Source organism: Armigeres subalbatus, chromosome 1, assembly GCF_024139115.2.
Source record: "Armigeres subalbatus isolate Guangzhou_Male chromosome 1, GZ_Asu_2, whole genome shotgun sequence".
In the NCBI taxonomy this organism is placed as follows: domain Eukaryota; kingdom Metazoa; phylum Arthropoda; class Insecta; order Diptera; family Culicidae; genus Armigeres; species Armigeres subalbatus.
Window position 1 is genome coordinate 282,268,074 of NC_085139.1, and position 20,148 is coordinate 282,288,221.

General features: G+C 38.3%; 1 protein-coding gene across 1 annotated transcript; it reads left to right on the plus strand.

The window, feature by feature from the left end:
• The first annotated feature begins 13,266 nt into the window (after positions 1 to 13,266).
• LOC134207390 (uncharacterized) lies at positions 13,267 to 19,913 on the plus strand. The gene is made up of 4 exons (XM_062683114.1): positions 13,267 to 13,288; positions 13,346 to 13,837; positions 18,351 to 19,499; positions 19,717 to 19,913. The coding sequence occupies exons 1-4, from the start codon at positions 13,267 to 13,269 to the stop codon at positions 19,911 to 19,913; spliced, it is 1,860 nt and encodes a 619-aa protein (XP_062539098.1).
• The last annotated feature ends 235 nt before the right edge of the window (positions 19,914 to 20,148 follow it).

Here is a 20,148-nt window from a genome sequence, read left to right on the forward strand (position 1 = left end):
AAGTCACGATCAAGCAATAGGATTAGTATGGTACCTCAAATGGATTACAAATATTTTTGTGTCGAGTGAACTCGTTTATAGTTCTGCTTCATTCTCCTAGAACATTGTTATCATTAAAAACGTTCATCGATTTATCTGCAGTCATAGTATCCACTTACCCCGTATTTTCACTTGCCCCGGGGTACCTTATTTCGAGAGTTTGGAGATTTGGAATCTGGAAAAGGTGAATTTCAAGAATTATGAGTTAATTTGAAAAATTTAGAAAAGTTGGAAAATTTAGAAAATTTTGAAAAATTAGGGAATTTTCAGGTTAACGAATTTTTGAAGAATTTTGCTTTTTTTGAGAAGTTTGCTGAATTTGAAAAAACTGAAGGTTTTCGAGAATTTGTAGAGTTTTGAGTATTTGGGAAATATGGAAAATATGAGAATTTTGAAAATTAGGTGAATTTGGAATATTGAAGAACTCTGAGCATGAAAAATTCCGGAAATATTAAAAAATCGAGACTTTGCACAATTTGGTCAATTTTGGAAACGTGGAAAGTTTGGAAAACAAACCATGTGATTTTGGAATTTGGAAAACTTGACGAATTTGAAATTTTTGGAGTTGAACATTTTGAGGTATTTGGAGAATTTGCCAAATTTGGAGAGTTTAGAGATTATATGGATTTATCAGAACTCGTAGAATTTAGGGAATATGGACAATTTGCAGAATCTAGAGAATTGGCAGAAATCACAAAATTTGATAGATTTGGAGATTATGGTATGTTTGGAAAATTTAGTTTATTCTTATGAAAAATATGGAGAAATTGGAAAGTTTTGGAACTTTGGAGTATTTGCAGAATTTGAAGAATCTAAAGAATTTTGAGAATAACTAGTATTTTGAGAATGGTGAGAATTTGTAAATTTTGGAAGATTTGGAGAATTCGTAGAAGTTGAAGAATTTGAAAAATCTGCAAAAGGTTGAGAATTTGGATATTGTCTCACCAGCACTAAATTGCATTCCGACTTTCGAAGTTTTACTTCCGAACTTACTTTCGACATCATGAACGTCGAAACAAAATTTAAGTTCGCCACCAACATTGTCGGAAGAGCGCTCGGAAGTGTGGAGATCAACTTCCAAACTTCAATTTGGTGTCAGCGACGATTTTGCAACAGATAAAACCGTGCAGTCCTGCATTTTATTCTATTTTTTTGTTTGAATCTCGTCAGAAATGGGCCTAGTTGCTGATTCATCAGCTTCTTACAAACAGTTTTGGTCTAAATGCACAATAATTATGGGAATTTGAAAAATCTAAAAAAAAAATAGTAAAATAGTAATATTTGAAAAATTAGGCATATCTGAAAAAATGTTTGAGAATTTGTAGAAATGTGTGGTTTTCTTAGAATTATAACAATTTGGAAAAATTTGGGCGTTTAAAAATATGCACAATTTGGGAACTTTGGGAATCGAAATTTGGAATGAGGAATTTCAAATTAGGAGTTTTGAATTTGTAATTTGGAAATTGTAAATCGCCATTTGAAATTAGGAGTTTGGAATTTGCTAAAGTCCAAGTCCTGGTGTTAGGTGGGACGCTAAACAGCCCTGACACGACGGCCCTCCGACGAGACAGGAGGTTTGCGCAGGCCCAATAAGCCGCCTTTAAAAACAACCAATACGAACGACATAGAAGATAATATGACTCGATACAATCGGCAACGACCTAGGCGACGAATAAAGGATCACGATTGGAAGCTTGGAACATGGAACTGCAAGTCGCTAGGCTTCGCAGGTTGCGACAGGATAATCTACGATGAATTACATCCCCGCAACTTCGATGTCGTAGCGCTGCAGGAAATCTGCTGGACAGGACAGAAAGTGTGGAAAAGCGGGCATCGAGCGGCTACCTTCTACCAAAGCTGTGGCACCACCAACGAGTTGGGAACCGGCTTCATAGTGCTGGGAAAGATGCGCCAACGCGTGATTGGGTGGCAGCCAATCAACGCAAGGATGTGCAAGCTGAGGATAAAAGGCCGTTTCTTCAACTATAGCATCATCAACGTGCACTGCCCACACGAAGGGAGATCTGACGACGAGGAAGAAGCGTTCTATGCGCAGCTGGAGCACACTGGAGCAGGCATACGATGGATGCCCACTGCGGGACGTCAAAAGAGTCATCGGTGACATGAACGCTCAGGTAGGAAGGAAGGAAATGTATAAACCAGTCATCGGACCCGGTAGTCTGCATACCGTATCGAACGACAGCGGCCAACGATGCATAAACTTTGCAGCCTCCCGCGGAATGGTAGTCCGAAGAACGTTCTTCCCCGCAAGAATATCCACAAGGCCACATGGAAATCACCTAATCAAGTAACGGAAAACCAAATCGACCACGTCCTAATCGAAGGCAAATTCTTCTCCGACATCACGAACGTCCGCACTTACCGCAGTGCGAATATTGAATCCGAGCACTACCTCGTTGCAGTATGTCTGCGTTCAAAACTCTCGACGGTGATCAACACGCGTCGGAGTCGTCCGCCGCGGCTTAACATTGCGGCTTAGACTAGCCCAAGACTACGCACAGCAGCTGGAAGTGGCATTCCCAACGGAAAAGCAGCTAGGCGCAGCATCTCTTGAAGATGGCTGGAGAGATATTCGATCCGCCATTGGAAGCACTGCAACCGCTGCACTAGGCACGGTGGCTCCGGATCAGAGAAACGACTGGTATGACGGCGAATGTGAGCAGTTAGTTGAGGAGAAGAATGCAGCATGGGCGAGATTGCTGCAACACCGCACGAGGGCGAACAAGGCACGATACAAACGGGCGCGGAACAGACAAAACTCGATTTTCCGGAGGAAAAAGCGCCAGCAGGAAGATCGAGACCGTGAAGAGACGGAGGAACTGTACCGCGCTAATAACGCACGAAAGTTCTATGAGAAGTTAAACCGGTCACGTAAGGGCCACGTGCCACAGCGCGATATATGTAAGGACATAAACGGGAACCTACTTACAAACGAGCGTGAGGTGATCCAAAGGTGGCGGCAGCACTACGAAGATCACCTGAATGGTGATATGGCAGACAACGGTGGCGGTATGGTAATGAACCTAGGAGCACGCGCGCAGGACATGCGATTTCCGGCTCCGAATCTCCAGGAAATCCAGGAGGAGATCGGCCGGCTGAAAAACAACAAAGCCCCTGGAGTTGACCAACTACCAGGAGAGCTGTTTAAACACGGTGGTGAGGCACTGGCTAGAGCGCTGCACTGGGAGATTACCAAGGTTTGGGAGGATGAGGTTCTGCCGCAGGAGTGGATGGAAGGTGTCGTGTGTCCCATCTACAAAAAGGGCGATAAGCTGGATTGTAGCAACTACCGCGCAATCACATTGCTGAACGCCGCCTACAAGGTACTCTCCCAAATTTTATGCCGCCGACTAACACCAATTGCAAGAGAGTTCGTGGGGCAGTACCAGGCGGGATTTATGGGTGAACGCTCTACCACAGACCAGGTGTTCGCCATACGCCAAGTACTGCAGAAATGCCGCGAATACAACGTGCCCACACATCATCTATTTATCGACTTCAAAGCCGCATATGATACAATCGATCGGGACCAGCTATGGCAGCTAATGCACGAAAACGGATTTCCGGATAAACTGATACGGTTGATCAAGGCGACGATGGATCGGGTGATGTGCGTAGTTCGAGTTTCAGGGGCATTCTCGAGTCCCTTCGAAACGCGTAAAGGGTTACGGCAAGGTGATGGTCTTTCGTGTCTGCTATTCAACATCGCTTTGGAGGGAGTAATACGAAGGGCAGGGATTGACACGAGTGGTACGATTTTCACGAAGTCCGTCCAGTTATTTGGTTTCGCCGACGACATTGATATCATGGCACGTAACTTTGAGAGGATGGAGGAAGCCTACATCAGACTGAAAAGCGAAGCTAAACGGATTGGACTAGTCATCAATACGTCGAAGACGAAGTACATGATAGGAAGAGGCTCAAGGGAGGTCAATGTAAGCCACCCACCACGAGTTTCTATCGGTCTTGACGAAATCGAGGTTGTTGAAGAATTTGTGTACTTGGGCTCACTGGTGACCGCCGATAACGATACCAGCAGAGAAATTCGGAGGCGCATAGTGGCTGGAAATCGTACGTACTTTGGACTCCGTAAGACGCTCCGATCGAATAGAGTTCGCCGCCGTACCAAACTGACTATCTACAAAACGCTTATAAGACCGGTAGTTCTCTACGGACACGAGACCTGGACGATGCTCGTGGAGGACCAACGCGCACTGGGAGTTTTGTTAAAGGAAAGTGTTGCGTACCATCTATGGTGGGGTGCAGATGGCGGACGGTACGTCGAGGAGGCGAATGAACTACGAATTGTATCAGCTGTTGGGAGAACCATCCATCGTTCACAACGCGAAAATCGGAAGACTGCGGTGGGCCGGGCACGTAGCCAGAATGTTAGACAATAATCTGGTGAAAATGGTTCTCGACAATGATCCAACGGGAACAAGAAGGCGAGGTGCACAGCGGGCAAGGTGGATCGATCAGGTGGAGGACGACTTGCGGACCCTCCGCAGACTGCGTGGTTGGCGAAGTGCAGCACAGGCCACTCCGGCCTTAGTCTGATGATAAATAAATAAATAGAATTTGCTAAATTTGAAGAATTTGGAGAATTTGGGCAATTTAGAGAGCTTAGGGAATTTTAGGAATATGAGAAAAAGAAGAATTTGGGGAGATTGGAGCATTTGGAGATTTTGGAGCATTTACAGTATTTAGAGAATAAGGACATCTTGAAGCATTTGGAGCATCTCGAAAGTTGGAAGATTCTGAACTTTTAATTTTTGTGAAATCCGGTGACTTCAACGAACTTATAAAATTTGAAGAATTTTTATAATACGGGAAATATGGAAAATTTTAAACACATGAAGAATTTCGAAGAAAAAGGGTTTTGAAGAATTTCTAGAATTTGTAAAATATCAGAATCAGGAGGATTTGGAAAATTTAATTTTGATAATTTGAGAAAAAAATTTAGAATTTGGAACATTTGAGAAATTTAAAGGATGTGAAGTATTTGGAGATTTTGAAGAACTTGTAGAATTTGAAGAATTTGGAAATCTCTCTGAATTTTCAAAAATACGAAGAATTTTGTGTTTGGGAAATTTGATAAATTTGGAGAATTTGTGAATTTTGTAAAATTTGGATCATTTGGGAAATTCGGAGAAATTGTGTATTTCGTAAAATTTGGACAATTTATAGAAAATGCAGAGGTCGGATGATTTGGAGATTGATGTGACTTTAAAATAAAAACAGGAACACCGTCTTCGACCAAGGGTCGTACAGGGTGAACACTTAACACCTAACATGAGACAACGGATAAGGACACATAACACCCAGTGGACCAGTGCAGAATTTTTCGATCACGAAAAGTTTCCTCCTTACCGGGGCGGTAATCGAACCCACACTCCGTATCACATGCGTCTAGACCACCCAAGTAACATTTCAAGTTTTATTCCGCTCTAGGAATGGTTTTCAAGATCAATTTATAAGATCTAACAATAAAACCGAATAATACACGGCACCCATCTGATGACCTCTATAAGAGTAAGATATTGCCAAGTGGCCCTCTCCAGATAACCACTATAAACCTATTATAAGAGCATTTAGAAACCCTTTTTAAACCACCCGCAAAAAAGGGAATTTGGCTGCGGCAGCTGTCAAAATGTTGCTCTGAAAAAAGAGAAACAAAACTTTGCAGAAAAATAATAACAAAATGGATTGTTGGTGGAAGTTATGATGATGACAACAAAATAATATTTTTTTCAGGTTGTTTTTTTTTTCGATTCAGTACAACTGAAAGGAAGTGCGCGTCTAACTTTATGGTCAAAGCTGGCGAAAAAATAACGTTGAACACCACGCGCCGGCAGTATAACGTAATTCAGGGAAATAAATCGAAAATATTCATCACCACAACACCTAGGATGTCCACTAAATCGATTAGTACTTTTGCCTAAATTATTAATAAATAAAATTATTTATCAGAAAAAGTATGATACGCGGTGAAAATGTCATAAAATCATGAATTTCAATGAAATAATTCACTGACTGCGAAATGCTACTTCATTTTCAATATGGCCATCATGGAATTTGATCAGAAAATTTTCGCTTTTATTAAACACCGTCATAAACTCTTCGCAATGCATTATGGGGGTTATTCATTTTACCACATTATGACCAAAAATTTGAGCTTTATTCGAGCATTGAAAATTGGATTTATTACGCTCTTTATCACAACCATAGATATGTTCATATGGTCAATAGGCATTTGACGTTTGAAGCTTTTTGAAGCAGATTTATGAGAGGTTTATTGATAGCAATAAGAACGCCAATAAAACTGAGCAATTAGCTTGGTGATTGCTATCATAAGTCTGCAATAAGAATTAGATAAATCCAAGAAGCATGGAAATTGTTACTTGGGCATTGACGTTGCTAACCGCACGGCCACGAAGCCCACTTTTAAGGATTTGTAAAATTTGACGAATTTTGACGATTTGCAGAATTTGGAAATTTAGAACTTGGAAAATTGTAAAATTTTAATAATTTGGAAACTTTTTAAGATTTTGTAGAATTTACAGAATTTAATGTTACTGAAGAAATGCTCTCCTTTTTTAAAATTTTGGGAATCAAAGAATTTGCGGAACAAGGAATATTGGCAGAATTTTGAACATTCGGACGATTTGAAGAATAATATTTTTTTTAGAAATTTTGAAAAGTTGGAGAATTTGAAGTATTTGCAGAATTTGTGTAATTTGAAGACTGAGATTTAATTTGTAGAATTTGCCTAATTTGGAAAACTACGAGAATGTGGAATGTTTAGTAATCTGTAAGCTCCGCAGAATTTATGGAATTTGAAGAATTTAGAACATTTGTAAAATAATTAGATTATAGAGAATCTCGACAATTTTTAGGGATTTCGAATAATTTGATAAAAATTGTACTATTTGTAAAATTTATAGAAAACACAGAGTTCGGATAATTTGGAGGTTGATGTGACTTTGAAGAATTTGTAAAATTTGGCAAATTTGGACAATTTACAGAATTTTGAAATTTGAAACTTAAAAAAAATAAAAAATAAACTGGAAAATTTCGATTTTTTACAATGGAAAGTTTTCAAGAATTTGAGGAATTTGTAGAATTTAAAGTAAGTAATTGGATAAATTCTCTACATTTTGCATAACTGAAGAATTTAAAAAACTTGCAAAATAAGGAATATTTGCTTAATTTTGTAAATTCGACTGACTTGAAGAATAATAAAAAAATTGAAAACATTGGAACAGTTTTGAATAGTTGGAGAATTCGAAGAACTTGAAGAATTTGCGGATTGAGAATTTTAAGGATTTAGAAAATTATAAGAATTTGGAAAACCGGAAGAATCTTAAGAAATTGGAGAGTTTGAGAATTAGGAGAATTTGAAAACCTACGAAATTTGAGATAATCTGAAATATTTGGAGAATTTAAAGAATTTGCAGAATTTGTATAATTTGGATATCAATTAGATTTAATTTGTAGAATTTGAATTATTTTGAAAATTTGCCCAATTCGGAGAACTACGATAATTTGGAAAGTTTGGTTATCTGGAAGTTTTGCAAAATTTATAGAATTTGGAGAGTTCGGAACATTTGGAAATTTTGAGATTTTAGAGAATTCGAAAATTTTTAGGATTTTTAATAATTTGGAGAATTTGTGGAATTTTGAGAATTTGAAGGATTTAGGAGTTTTGAGAATTGAAAACCATTAAAATTTTGAGAATTGGGTTAATGGATATGGTGGTTAATGAGATTTTTAAGAATTTATAGAATTTAGCGAATTAGGAAGATCTGCAGTATGTGGAGAATTTGCAGAGTTTTTGAATCTGAAGGATTTTTAGAATTATTAGAATTTGGAAAAAAGGAAAATTTTTGAAAATTCGGAGATTGTAGAATTATTGAAAATTTTGAGGTTTTCAAGGATTGGAAGTTCAGAATATCTAGATAATTTTTGAAAACTTGAATAATTATGAGATTTTGGAGAAACTGGCGAGTTTATGAATTTGTAGAATCTTCAGAATTTGGAGAATTTTGAGAATTTGGTCAATGATGGAAATTTTTAGAATTTGAAGAATTAAGAGAATTTGATAATTTGGAAACTTTGGTGAAGTTAGAGATTTAGTCAAACTTGAAATCTTTGGCGAACTTGATGATACGGATATGGATACGGATAATTTGAATGATTTGGAACTGGAGAATACTGGATATCTGGAGAATTTTTGAAAATATTTGGAGATTGAAGAATAATTATGAGGTTTTGGTGAATTTTGAGAATTTGGAAAATTTGGAGACTTTTACGAATTTCGAGAACGAGTCAGTCAAGAACAAGACACTGGAGACGACCTTACAGTTGAGGTCGAAATACGTATATTTAAAAGTATTACGAGCTGGTGGAATTAAATGATAATTATGGATAATTTGGATAATTTTTAATTTGGAATTTGAAAGATGAAAAATGCAGTTTAAAATTTGGAATTTGTAAATCGAAAATTTCAGAAAGTTGGAAATACAGATTTCAGGGTACATACGGAGTTTACGGCTCAGAGTACAAAGAGGACAGCTCAATGTTCAGAGCTCCGAGTTTATCCACGTTTTATTCCTCGACTCAAACTTTCGAGTTCAGAATTCAGAATTTAGCGTTTAGAGTTAATAGCTCAGTGTCCAGTGCTCAGAGTTCAGAATCCTGAAGTCAGAGCTCAGAATACAGGTTTCAAAATCAGAATTCAGGGTTAAGAGTTTAAAACTCAATGTTTAGAGTTGCGAGTTTTGATTCCAGTAATTTAGAGTCAGGATATCAGAGTTCAGGGATCAGAATACAGAGTTCAAATTAAAAGTTCGTAGTTCGGATTTCAGAGTACAGAATCCAGGCTTAAGACACAGAACTCTTCACATTTCAGAGTTCAATGTTCAGAGCTCAGAACTGGGTTCTGAATTCATGGCGCTGAGTTAGGATTTTGGAATAAAAAAATGAGTATTAAAAGTACAGAATTCATAGTCCAGGGTTCAGAGCCCATAATTCACTGCTCATAGCTGGGTGGCCCTCCTTAGTCTAGCGGTAAGATGCGCGTCTACAAAGCAAGACCATGCTGAGGGTGGCTGGGTTCGATTTCCTGTGCCGGTTTAGGAAGTTTTCGGATTGGATTGGAAATCGTCTCGACTTTCCATGGGCATTCCCACGAATGCAAAAATGGTAGCTTGGCTTGGAAACCTCGCAGTTAATAACAGTGAAAGTGCTTAATGAACGCTAAGCTGCGAGGCGGCTCTGTCCCAGTGTGGGGATGTAATGACAATAAGAAGAAGAATAAGAGCTCAGAATTTGGAGTTGACGGTTCATGTTTGAGTTTGAGTTTAGTGTTCAGAACTCAGAAAGTTGATGATTCACTGGGTAGAGTTCATAGTTCAGAGTTTTGAGCTTAGAATTAAGAGTTAAAAACTCAGAGAATAGAGAATTCATGGTTCAGAGCTCAGACTTCAAAACTCACGTCTCACAGTTCAGATTTCATAGTTTCGGATAAGAATTCTTGAACACTATGACTCCGAATTAGACATCAAGTGTTCAAGGCTTAGCATTACAAAGTCAGGATGCAAGCTTTGCTATTCTAAGCTCAGAGTTTTGAATTCACGAGTAGAGGTTCAGAGAAGCTTTGAAACTGCTTCAACTAATGGAAGTTCATTCTAAAAATACAACCCAAAACTCTTTTAAAATTGTTTTAAATTGCAAATATTTTTAATAATATGCTTACTACAGCTTTCATAAAAAAAAATATTCGCTTGAAAGGTGTAACCAAATGTTTGAGTTTGAAACTTCATTCGTTATTTTAGCCACCAATCCCGCTATTCCCTAACCAAGCATCTGTTTCCAATCCGATGATGATCCTGTGGGAACCAAAGCTTTCTGAGCTGGTACTCTTCGTTGTGCACTGGAGGTTCAACCCGCCACAGTCAGGTGAGTGTTCAAAGTTCCCAAACCAAGATTGCTGCAGCAACGACGACGCGACGGTGGACGATGGGGCGAGACGTAGGAATTTATGTTTATTTTTCGTTCGTATTTAGTATTTTTATTCCCGAGCGGAGCAGCTTTTCCCGGGGCGGGAGGTTTTCGAGTTTGATACCGCGCGACACTTTCTTCCCGGCTTCTTGTGCATGGGTTTCGGCCAACATCGCGCGGTGGGAAACAAACTGGCTGCGGCTCCCCTGCTGATGCTTGCAACCAACAAAGCGCTACATGTTTGAATAGCCAAGTGCGCTAAGGTCGAGCGGTGTGCATCCACTTGGCACAGCAGCATCGACTTAACGATGCAAATTAAATGCCATCTGGGAGGTGGAAGGTATTTTATTTGTGCATGGGAAATTGATACTAGTTGGTGCGACGCGGTTCGGGTAGAGTAAATTGGTGCTATTCAATTGATAGTTTTGCACCTTTGTTCAGAGATAAACTGGCGGTAATCAGCTGAATTAAAGTGCGAAGAGAAAGTACCAATCGAAGAGGGAAGTCATTTATTTTAGCTGCGGAAAAACAAGCTGCGTTAGAAGGAATAACCTTCGAACCTCCCACAAAAGGCAGCCGCTTGGGGTAGGTCGAAGAAAATGGAGATTCTCCCTCGTTCATTCCACAAGGTAGTGGACTCCTCGTTGACTGCTGCTGCTGGTTCGCAGAAGGAGTGTTTCTTTTTCTAGGTTTCATTCTATTCATTGCGATGTAGCAAGCGATTCTAGAACACCCCATTGGCCCACATTTTTCGAGTTGAATGGCTTTGCATGTATGGTGGAGAGTGTAATGATGACGCACCATGCCACGTTATACAGCGGAATGTGCTGTAAGTAGCGACTAAGTTGCGTTTAGGGAAGCAATGCTATACTATAATTAAGCTCATCGAAAATGTTGAAAAGGAGATGAAAGCGTAATAACGTCCCTATCCGGCAGAAGCAAATGATTCTAATTTACAGTTATACCACGCCCAAACCACCCCATTCCCGGGTAGAATAGAATACTACGTAAATAGAAAAACTTATCATTGAAAAGAGAATAACTGAATAGCACAATATGATATTAATTTGTTTGATATAAGTGCTAAAATAGCACAATTAATAACTAACTTTGTATAAGAAAATAACTAATCAATATCATATTTTACTATTGCAATAACAAACTAACAACACAAATCCTGTAAAATGTTTTTTAGTACCTGAGAACATAATAAAAACAATTTTAGTTGTTCACTGCACAATCAATATAAGAACAAATTGTGTTATTCGATATTAACAAAATAATTTCTTCTTGAGTTATTTGTTTTAAATAACTTTAAAATAGCTATTAACAACAGTATTATTTGGAATAAATCGCATTTATTCTTCAAAATGGTGGGGTGCAGATGACGGACGGTACGTGGAGGAGGCGAATGAACCACGAGTTGCATGAGCTGCTGGGAGAACCATCCATCGTTCACACTGCGAAAATCGGACGACTGCGGTGGGCCGGGCACGTAGCCAGAATGTCGGACAGTAACCCGGTGAAAATGGTTCTCGACAACGATCCGACGGGCACAAGAAGGCGAGGTGCGCAGCGGGCAAGGTGGATCGATCAGGTGGAAGATGACTTGCGGACCCTCCGTAGACTGCGTGGTTGGCGACGTGTAGCCATGGACCGGGCCGAATGGAGAAGACTCTTATATACCGTACAGGCCACTTCGGCCTTAATCTGAATAAATAAATAATTTTCAAAATAGTTGACTTTACATGTTTTTGAAATGTAGCAATCTACGTTAGTGAAAACAAATTTTAAAAAAAGTTTTAATCAATTAAAAAAAGTCATGAATAGAGCAAAACGATCACATAGGGTATATGCTCCCATATTAATCTCTGCCCATATGTTCATCTCATGCTAAGCTCACGTTACTTTATTCGTTGAAAAATGCACTCTATTAAAACGTTTTCGCTCAAAACTTTGTCGGAGTGAATTCTTTAGAGTTGATTTTTACGTTTGACAATGCTTTAATTTTCATATTCTTTACAAAAGCCATGTTTTTAATCAAATGAAAAGGTTGATAGGTATTTTACTACATTCTCTTACCTGAGTATGAAATATCCATGACACTATAATACCCGTACTAGCAATATCAACCAATTTCGGACTATTTTTCTTACTCGATTATCGCTCACATTTATTTTTAGGTTTAAGAACTTCACCTGCAGCACAAAGGTCACTTTTCACTTCAGAACGTACATGAATTATAATTTTAAAAAAGCCTTCCAAAACATAGAAAAATATGAGATGAACTTTTTGCATTAAATAAATAACTTTGCCCATATTTTCAGCACTATTTACTTCCCACATTAACTCGTAAGGTTGCCATACTTTTTTCCCTTCAGAATTGCTTAAATATAAGTTTCTTGGGAAATACTTCGTTTTCTCTATTAACGGGAACGTTTTAACTATCTGCATTATTATTTTCAATTAATGTTTTGAAACTAACCAAAATACTAGTCCGTCACAACTAGTTTTATGATAGTTTGGTGAATTCTATATTTAAAATTTTTCAACTCATTCAAAAAAAAAAACATGATTTTGGCACCATTGCATGTTGATCATTGATAATAAAGTCATATATTAGTGTGCGTACATCATCCACTGTATCCTGCTATATAGATCAAATAGAGCGTGACGTCACTGAATGATTTTTTTCAACATTTTCCTATTAGAAGTCAATAAATAAACTCATCCTTTTTGTCATTTGCGTAGGACTCGCACCAACACAGATTCAAATGCAGGTACAGCTGTATATTTCCAACTTCAAACATATTGATATTTATAAAGGGCCTAGTCGAACTGTAGTGTCAAATCCAAAACGTCACTTTTTCTAGCTTAACATTAGATTAGAACCAAATTATCTTTTCAGGCATTCCTTAATACTGAATGTCGTAATATAAATATTTGTAGCATGATTGCTAAATTATAAAATAAAACTTTAAATCCCTAGCGAACTATATATTACATTATTGAATATATAAAAACAAAATAACAATAACTTTTGAATGCTTTTATAGTTTTAGTTTGCTTTCAACATTTTGAATGTTTTCAAATGTTGTGCGACCTGAAAAAAAGGTAAATAGTGTCGGAAAAAATAGTTGAAACAACAAGGATTCAATTTTTAAAAAAATCGTGCTGCTCTAGAAATTGAAAACTGTGTAAACCATGGACACCAAAAAACAACCAGGTAAGTAATTGTTAAAAATTTATGGTGTATATTTCAACAACTTATACGCGTTTTTAGATGATATTGCATATACAATGGATCTCTGGAACATGGAGCTGGAGAGTTCATTTGTGCAAGAACCTCATTGTTCGAACGGATCCGTGATTCAGTCACTGGATGAACCAGTTGAGCCGGATGTCGTACAACCTCCCGCCGGAAATATTAAAAAGTTCAAAGAATCTCGCAAACGGAAAAAATCGTACTCCGAGGATTTCCTAAAGAGCATTTTGAGCAAAGTTCGAGATGGCACCATGACGAAGTACCATGCTCAAAAGTTTTACGGTATTCCACGAGGAACGCTGCAGTATCGACTTAGCGAACACTTTCAACATGAAGGGCGCACAGGACCTGACAGCTTATTATCCACAAGCGAGGAAACGATCATTGTTTCGTGGCTCCAGGTCATGGAGAAGAGAGGATTTCCAATAACGCGCAAGGGATTGGCTTCGAAAGTCGCCGCGTACCTGCGCAAGCACCCGAGAGATAACCTTTCTCGTAACTACGTCCCAGGTAAAAACTGAATAATGAATCTATAGATCTTCTTCTTCTTCAATGGCACTACATTCCAACTGGAACTTGGCCTGCTTTTCAACTTAGTATTCAGTTAGCATTTCCTCAGTTATTAATATAAAGCTTTTTCATGCCCACCACTGCATGAGTATGTATCTTGTGTGGCAAGTATAATGGATACACTATGCCCAGGGAGTCGAGAATGTGTACAACCCGAAAACATCTTAGACAGGACCGAGACTTGAACTCGCCCGAGGCTGGCTCGTCTCGTACCACAGAATCTATAGATATCTATATATATATATATATATTAGGGTGGCTCAAAAAACACTTTTTCAAATTTTTTGATGGGCCGCCCTCTTATTCGGTTCTATTTGATGCCCTGATGCTCTGGACAAAATTTCAGCCAAATCGGTCAACGTTTGGGCAGTGCTAAACTCGTTGGAAGTTTATATGGTAAAATGTATGCAGAAACATCCAAAAACAGTGATTTGCAGTTGGACGGCACAATTTACGATCAAGAACCATGATACTCATTCAGTTCTTGTAAAATAAAGTACAGAATGTAATGCTGAAAACCGCGAGAAGATTAGAGCTTATTACACAAAGATATTAGCATTTTACTGGAGTGTTGTAGGGGTGAATTTATTTCTTTTCAAAGGTAAAAGAAACGAAATTTGCTCAAACCCCACTGCAGAGAAATGCTAATAACTCAGCCGGGCAAACTCGAATCTTCTCGCGGTTTTCTGCATAACATTCTGTATTAAGTTCCTAAAAATTTGAATGAGTATTATAGTTCTTCATAGTAAGTTGCGCCGTCCAACTGCAATTCACTGTTTTTGGATGTTCCTGCATATATTTTCCATATAAACTTCCAACGAGTTCAGCACCGCCCAAACGTTGGCCGATTTGGCTGAAATTTTGTCCAGAGAATCACGGCATCAAATAGAATTGAATAAAAGGGTGACCCATCAAAATAATTGAAATATGTTTTTCCCATACTAATTTGAGCCACCTTAATATATATATATATATATATATATATATATATATATATATATATATATATATATATATATATATATATATATATATATATATATATATATATATATATATATATATATATATATATATATATATAAACCAATCTATGTATGTATGTATATTCGCTAACTACTTCTGAACCGCTTGACCGATTTGAACCAAATATAGTACACATATTCTCTATCCTTCGGAGAAGAGGATAGGAACAAAGGGGTGGAAGGGTCACAGGGAAAAGGGGAAGGAGTGATTGGTGGCGTGTTTAGAGAACGAACTATTCTGTGTAACTTTCAACTCCCAGGACCGATTTTAACCAAATTTTGTACACATATTCACTATGAGGAGATGATCATATAAGAGGATAATTTGGAAAAGGGGGGAGTGGTCTGGAGGAAGGGGTATTGTTCAGAAAACGGGCAATTCAGAGTAAATTCTGAACCCCAGGGCCGATTTCAACCAAATTTGGTACACACATTATTTATCCAAAAGAAAAGATAACAAAAGCGTGGGGTGGTCATTGAAAAAAGGGTAGTGTATGGGGGTGGGTTGTCTTTGGAAATCGAGCAATTCAGTGTAACTCCCAACCCCCAGTACCGATTTCAACCAAATTTTGCACACATTCACTTAGAGGAGCCGATCATATGGATGGGTATTTTGGGAAAGGGTGGAGGGGTCATGAGGGAGGGGTATTATTCAGAAAAGGATAATGGGTAAGGGGGGTGGCTTGTCTTTAGAAAACGAGCAATTCAGTGTAACTCCTAACCCCCAGGACCGATTTCAACCAAATTTGGTGCACACATTCTCTATCCTAAGGAGAAGATAACAAAGCAGGTAGGGGAAGTTATGGGGGAAGGGGTTGTCTCTATTTTTGAATGAAGTTTGTTAAAACAAAAAAATATATTAAAAAAATGATTGTGGTTTTAACAAGCTTGGAACACACATTCTTTATCTTCTTCTTCTCCTTTCTTCTGCTTCGGATCTGACATTTGTAGATCCTGTTGAGGGCTAGCTGCTATGGCTATATGCCCATTCTTTATCTTAAGGAGACGACGATAGGAAGGTTGGGGATGCTCTTAGAAAAAGAGGGAGAGTGTGGGAGGGGGAGTATTGTTTTATTATTGACCAATTCAACCCTTTATCGAAATAAATGGTTTGTCCAGTGAAAAGCAGTGATTAATGTGTTTCCTTATTGATGGTGAATGTGATCCCTTCTTTAAAAATATACGTTTGCCCGGAATAAGGCATCGGTGGAAGTTTTTCCTTCTTTAGAAATAGACATTTGCCCGGTATAAGGCGATTACGGGTTTGTTCCTTCTTCAAAATCAGTCAATGTTTTCAAATGAAATCTGCCTTCTTTTAATCAAATGATGAGTTCTACACAATTATTCTGTTGACCAATTGGTATAATAATTTTCCGATTGTGAAAAAACTGTTTGTATTTTGATTACTGTTTGTATAGGTCCGGGTCGTGAAGTAAAAAATTTCAACAATACTCAACTATAGTCAAACAGAAAAAGAATTTGTACATTTTTTAAGAATTAATTTTTATAATATAGATAAAATGACTCAAATTCCTTTCTCTGTATGTACAAGCAAATACTATATTTATGCTTCTTTAAAATATTAAAATCGAATTATAGTTTTATCATAAACCAAAATCTATCACGTCCTGTTTTTTTCGTATCTAATTTGTTAGTAATATTTTAATGATGGATATCACAATGATGTGAATCATTGATTTTGATCACACTTTGCCTACACGTTGCGTGTTTTGGCTTATAACGTAAGCTGTGAACAAACCGAAACTGCGCGGCGCATAGAATCACGGAATATATCGGTCTTTCGATACCTCGAACTTCTCAGAATCTCATAAGTTACCTAGAAAACACCATAGTTTCTTGGTAGGGCAAAACTGGTCATTCTATGGCCATGGAACAGGGTCCGCAAACCCAGTATTTTCGGTACAAAAGGTCAATATGAAACTACAAAACATGTCAGGCTTCCAAACTTTGACAAAAGTTGTTAATTGAACCCCTAAATAAATACAGAAAATTTGGTACAGATCGGAACAACAAAAAAATCTAAAAATGGGGTGTACACGAAGAATCGATATTCGATTTTCTTTCAGGGAACGATGAAGTTAATTATTCTGAACGCGTCAGTTTTTCTTTCGACTCACAAATCGGAAGAAACATTGTTTAATTTGAAATTTGAAAATAGATGAAAAATGCTTCCTCGACATTCTCGGTCTTGTTTGACGTACGCAGTAATATGATTCAAACGCATTACACGCTAACTTGAAATAATTTCAATGTTAGCAGTTGTCAAATCTGGGTATGTCAACAAAATGGATCTGAGTCAGACGAACCCGAAATCTGGGTAACCGGGGACTTAAACATTTTCGGATATAACAACATGGCGTCGACGTCGTATGCCGGAGTAAATGCTAGGGGATTTTGCTGAATGCAGCAAGAAAAAGGTAAGCATGGTCAAATTAATGGCGGCGGAGTATTGTCGGTACAGCCGGAAAGTGATATGCGTTTGGGGAATTTGTTTCCTTTAACATTTTTTACAAAATAATAATTTTCTGGAGCGAAAATAGCTGGGTACCGATTAAGGCAGCCTCACACCTCGGGAATTTGGTCCGCGGATTTTTTCCCCATGCATTTTTGCATATGCGATGTTTTCGGGATTTGGGCACGGAAAATCAAAATCCCGGCCCCATTTAAAATGCACGGGGACCAAAATCCGGAGGAAAATTTTCCCGAGGTGTAAGGTGGCCTTTACCCAGATTTTTTCGCTTATTCGGTTACCAAATTTGAGTTTAGGTACCCGAACCCAAATTAGAGTAACCACGGTTTTGCCGAATCAGGGTCACTTTGACATGATTCTGAGTAGGTCCAGGTTAGCGTGTAGATAAATACCGCAGGCCACTTGACTCAACCTTTGACAGTTAATATATGGGCCTGACGTTTTGGGCTGATGGTTAATTCGTTCTGAAATGTTGCACAGCCCAAAATTAGCCTTAAAACGTCTTAAACACAAAAATATTATTTTTACTGATTTAAACTTTTACCACAATTTTTATAACATCGGTTCAAGTATTCTTGACCGATGCACTATCGTTTGCAACCATAAACGAGGTAGTGCTTTTGGATCCAATATACTAAGCATAAATAATTTATCTTCCACCTGTGTTCAATGCTTTTTACTATTCAGTTTTTTTTTACTTATTTGTAGGCCGGAAATGGCTTGAAGGTTTTATGCGTTTTATCCTCAGCTTACTCTCAGGACTCCAGAAGGAATCACATCAGCCAGCGCAAAAGTTTCAGAGCAGGATATTCGGAAATGGTTCAAAACTGTCGAAGACTATTTGGTTGAAAATAATATTGCCGATATTTTGAACGATCCTTCGCGAATTCTCAATGGAGATGAAACTGGCTTCTGCATGAACGTTCCTCCAAAAAAGGTGCTGGCAACAAAAGGTGTAAAAATGTTCCGTTTGTTGAAAATCAAAATGGAAAACAGAACGTTACTGTTTTATTCACATTTTCGGCCGATGGTACCATCATTCCACCGGATGTAATACTGCCATATAAGCGTTTAAGTAGAGACATCGTTCAGTCATTCCCGTCGGAGTGGGGGCTCGGTACCTCCGACTCAGGTTGGATGAATTCATCCAATTTTACGCTTTATATAAAAAAAATTTTATATCCTGCCTTGGTTAAAACCAATGTGAAATTCCCTGTATGTTATTTTGTTGACGGACACAAATCGCACACAGCCGTCGAAGCAGCGGATGCATGTTCGGAGTTAGGCATAATATTGATTGCATTATACCCTAACGCAACACGAATACTGCAGCCTGCCGATGTCTCCATATTTAGACCACTTAAAAACAGCTGGGGAAAGGTCGTCGAAATATGGAGAACGGATAACATGGCAGAAAGGCTTTCAATTCCGACGTTTGGTGCGCTCTTTCAAGAGACAATGAAATCTGCCTTCAAGATATCCACAATCATCAACGCATTTCGTGTTTGTGGTCTATTTCCGTTCAACCCAGATGCCGTGGATTACAGCAAATGTATTTCGACCAGCATCTCCCACCTGAGACCAGTTCCCCATTCATCATCGGCATGCGCGTTGCCTGTGGATACAGAGCCTATGACTCTTGTGCCAACGGCGGCGATTGAAAACGCCTTGAGATTAATCGGCAGTGAGAAAGCAGAAATGTTCAAATCTGGAGACCAGAATCTACTCTCCAGCGAAGGCCAAATATTGAACTTCATTTATCATAACATACTCACTCTTGGACAGCCTGATAGGAACGATTCAGAGCAACCATTCAATGCTTTGAATGACATAGACATGGACTACGAAGCAGCTATTAATGAACCAATTATCATTCTTGAAGATGACATCGAAGGTGAATTAAACTTTAATTCATTTTCTTATTTGGAAAATCGTGAGCCTGTTATGGACAATCCAGCGGACGCAGCGATTATTGAATCTGATGTTGACGAGAACGATGATCTACAACCAACTTATTACTCCTTCCCACCAGAAAGCTTGTCGGCAACCGAGACGCCACATAATGAGTTGGATTTACGTAGCAGTGGTAAGTCGTGTAGAAGCTCGTGTGCGTATGGATGCGTATATGTATGCTCGTGTTTGTGTATATATGCGTTCGTGTTTGTAGACGCATAAACGCATGCGCATAGGGAAACAGAGTTACGTGTGTGCATGTGTATATGCCTCTGGGCGTGTTTGTTTATGTGTGTATTTTCCTATAATTGTATTTAAAGAATGAAAATAAATTAATTGCAATTTTCCAGCAGCTTTCGATGATATTTCAAACTTCCCTGAATCACATCATGTCAATGCCCAGAACTTCTTCGAAGCTCCACCAACCCCGAAGCGCAATCCAAAGCATCGATTCTATAAGCAAAAATCTCACGCTATTCTGACAGCTGGGGAACGATTGGAAGAAATTCAATTAATCGAGAGCAAAAGGCTGAAGCAACAAAATTGAAACAAGAGAGAGCCGAGAAACGAAAATGGATAAAATCAAGAAAGAAGCTGCAGCAGCCGAAAGAGCGAATGCAAAGAAGATGAAAGAGTTAGAAAAGGAAAAGAAAAAAACTGATAAAAAATCTACCAAGAAGCGGTCTAAGAATTTGTTAGTGTAATACGAATGCATAAATGTATCTTTGACACAATGTAAAATAAAATAATAATCCACCAAATAGAAGAATAATAAAAAGCAA

Bases quoted from the DNA above. Each gene is read 5' to 3' on its own strand.
- LOC134207390 (XM_062683114.1), top strand. From the start codon at position 13,267: ATGGACACCAAAAAACAACCAG. The intron at 13,838-18,350 runs GTAAAAACTGAA...CCTCCAAAAAAG, and splicing joins TTCTCGTAACTACGTCCCAG to GTGCTGGCAACAAAAGGTGT. The intron at 19,500-19,716 runs GTAAGTCGTGTA...GCAATTTTCCAG, and splicing joins GTTGGATTTACGTAGCAGTG to CAGCTTTCGATGATATTTCA.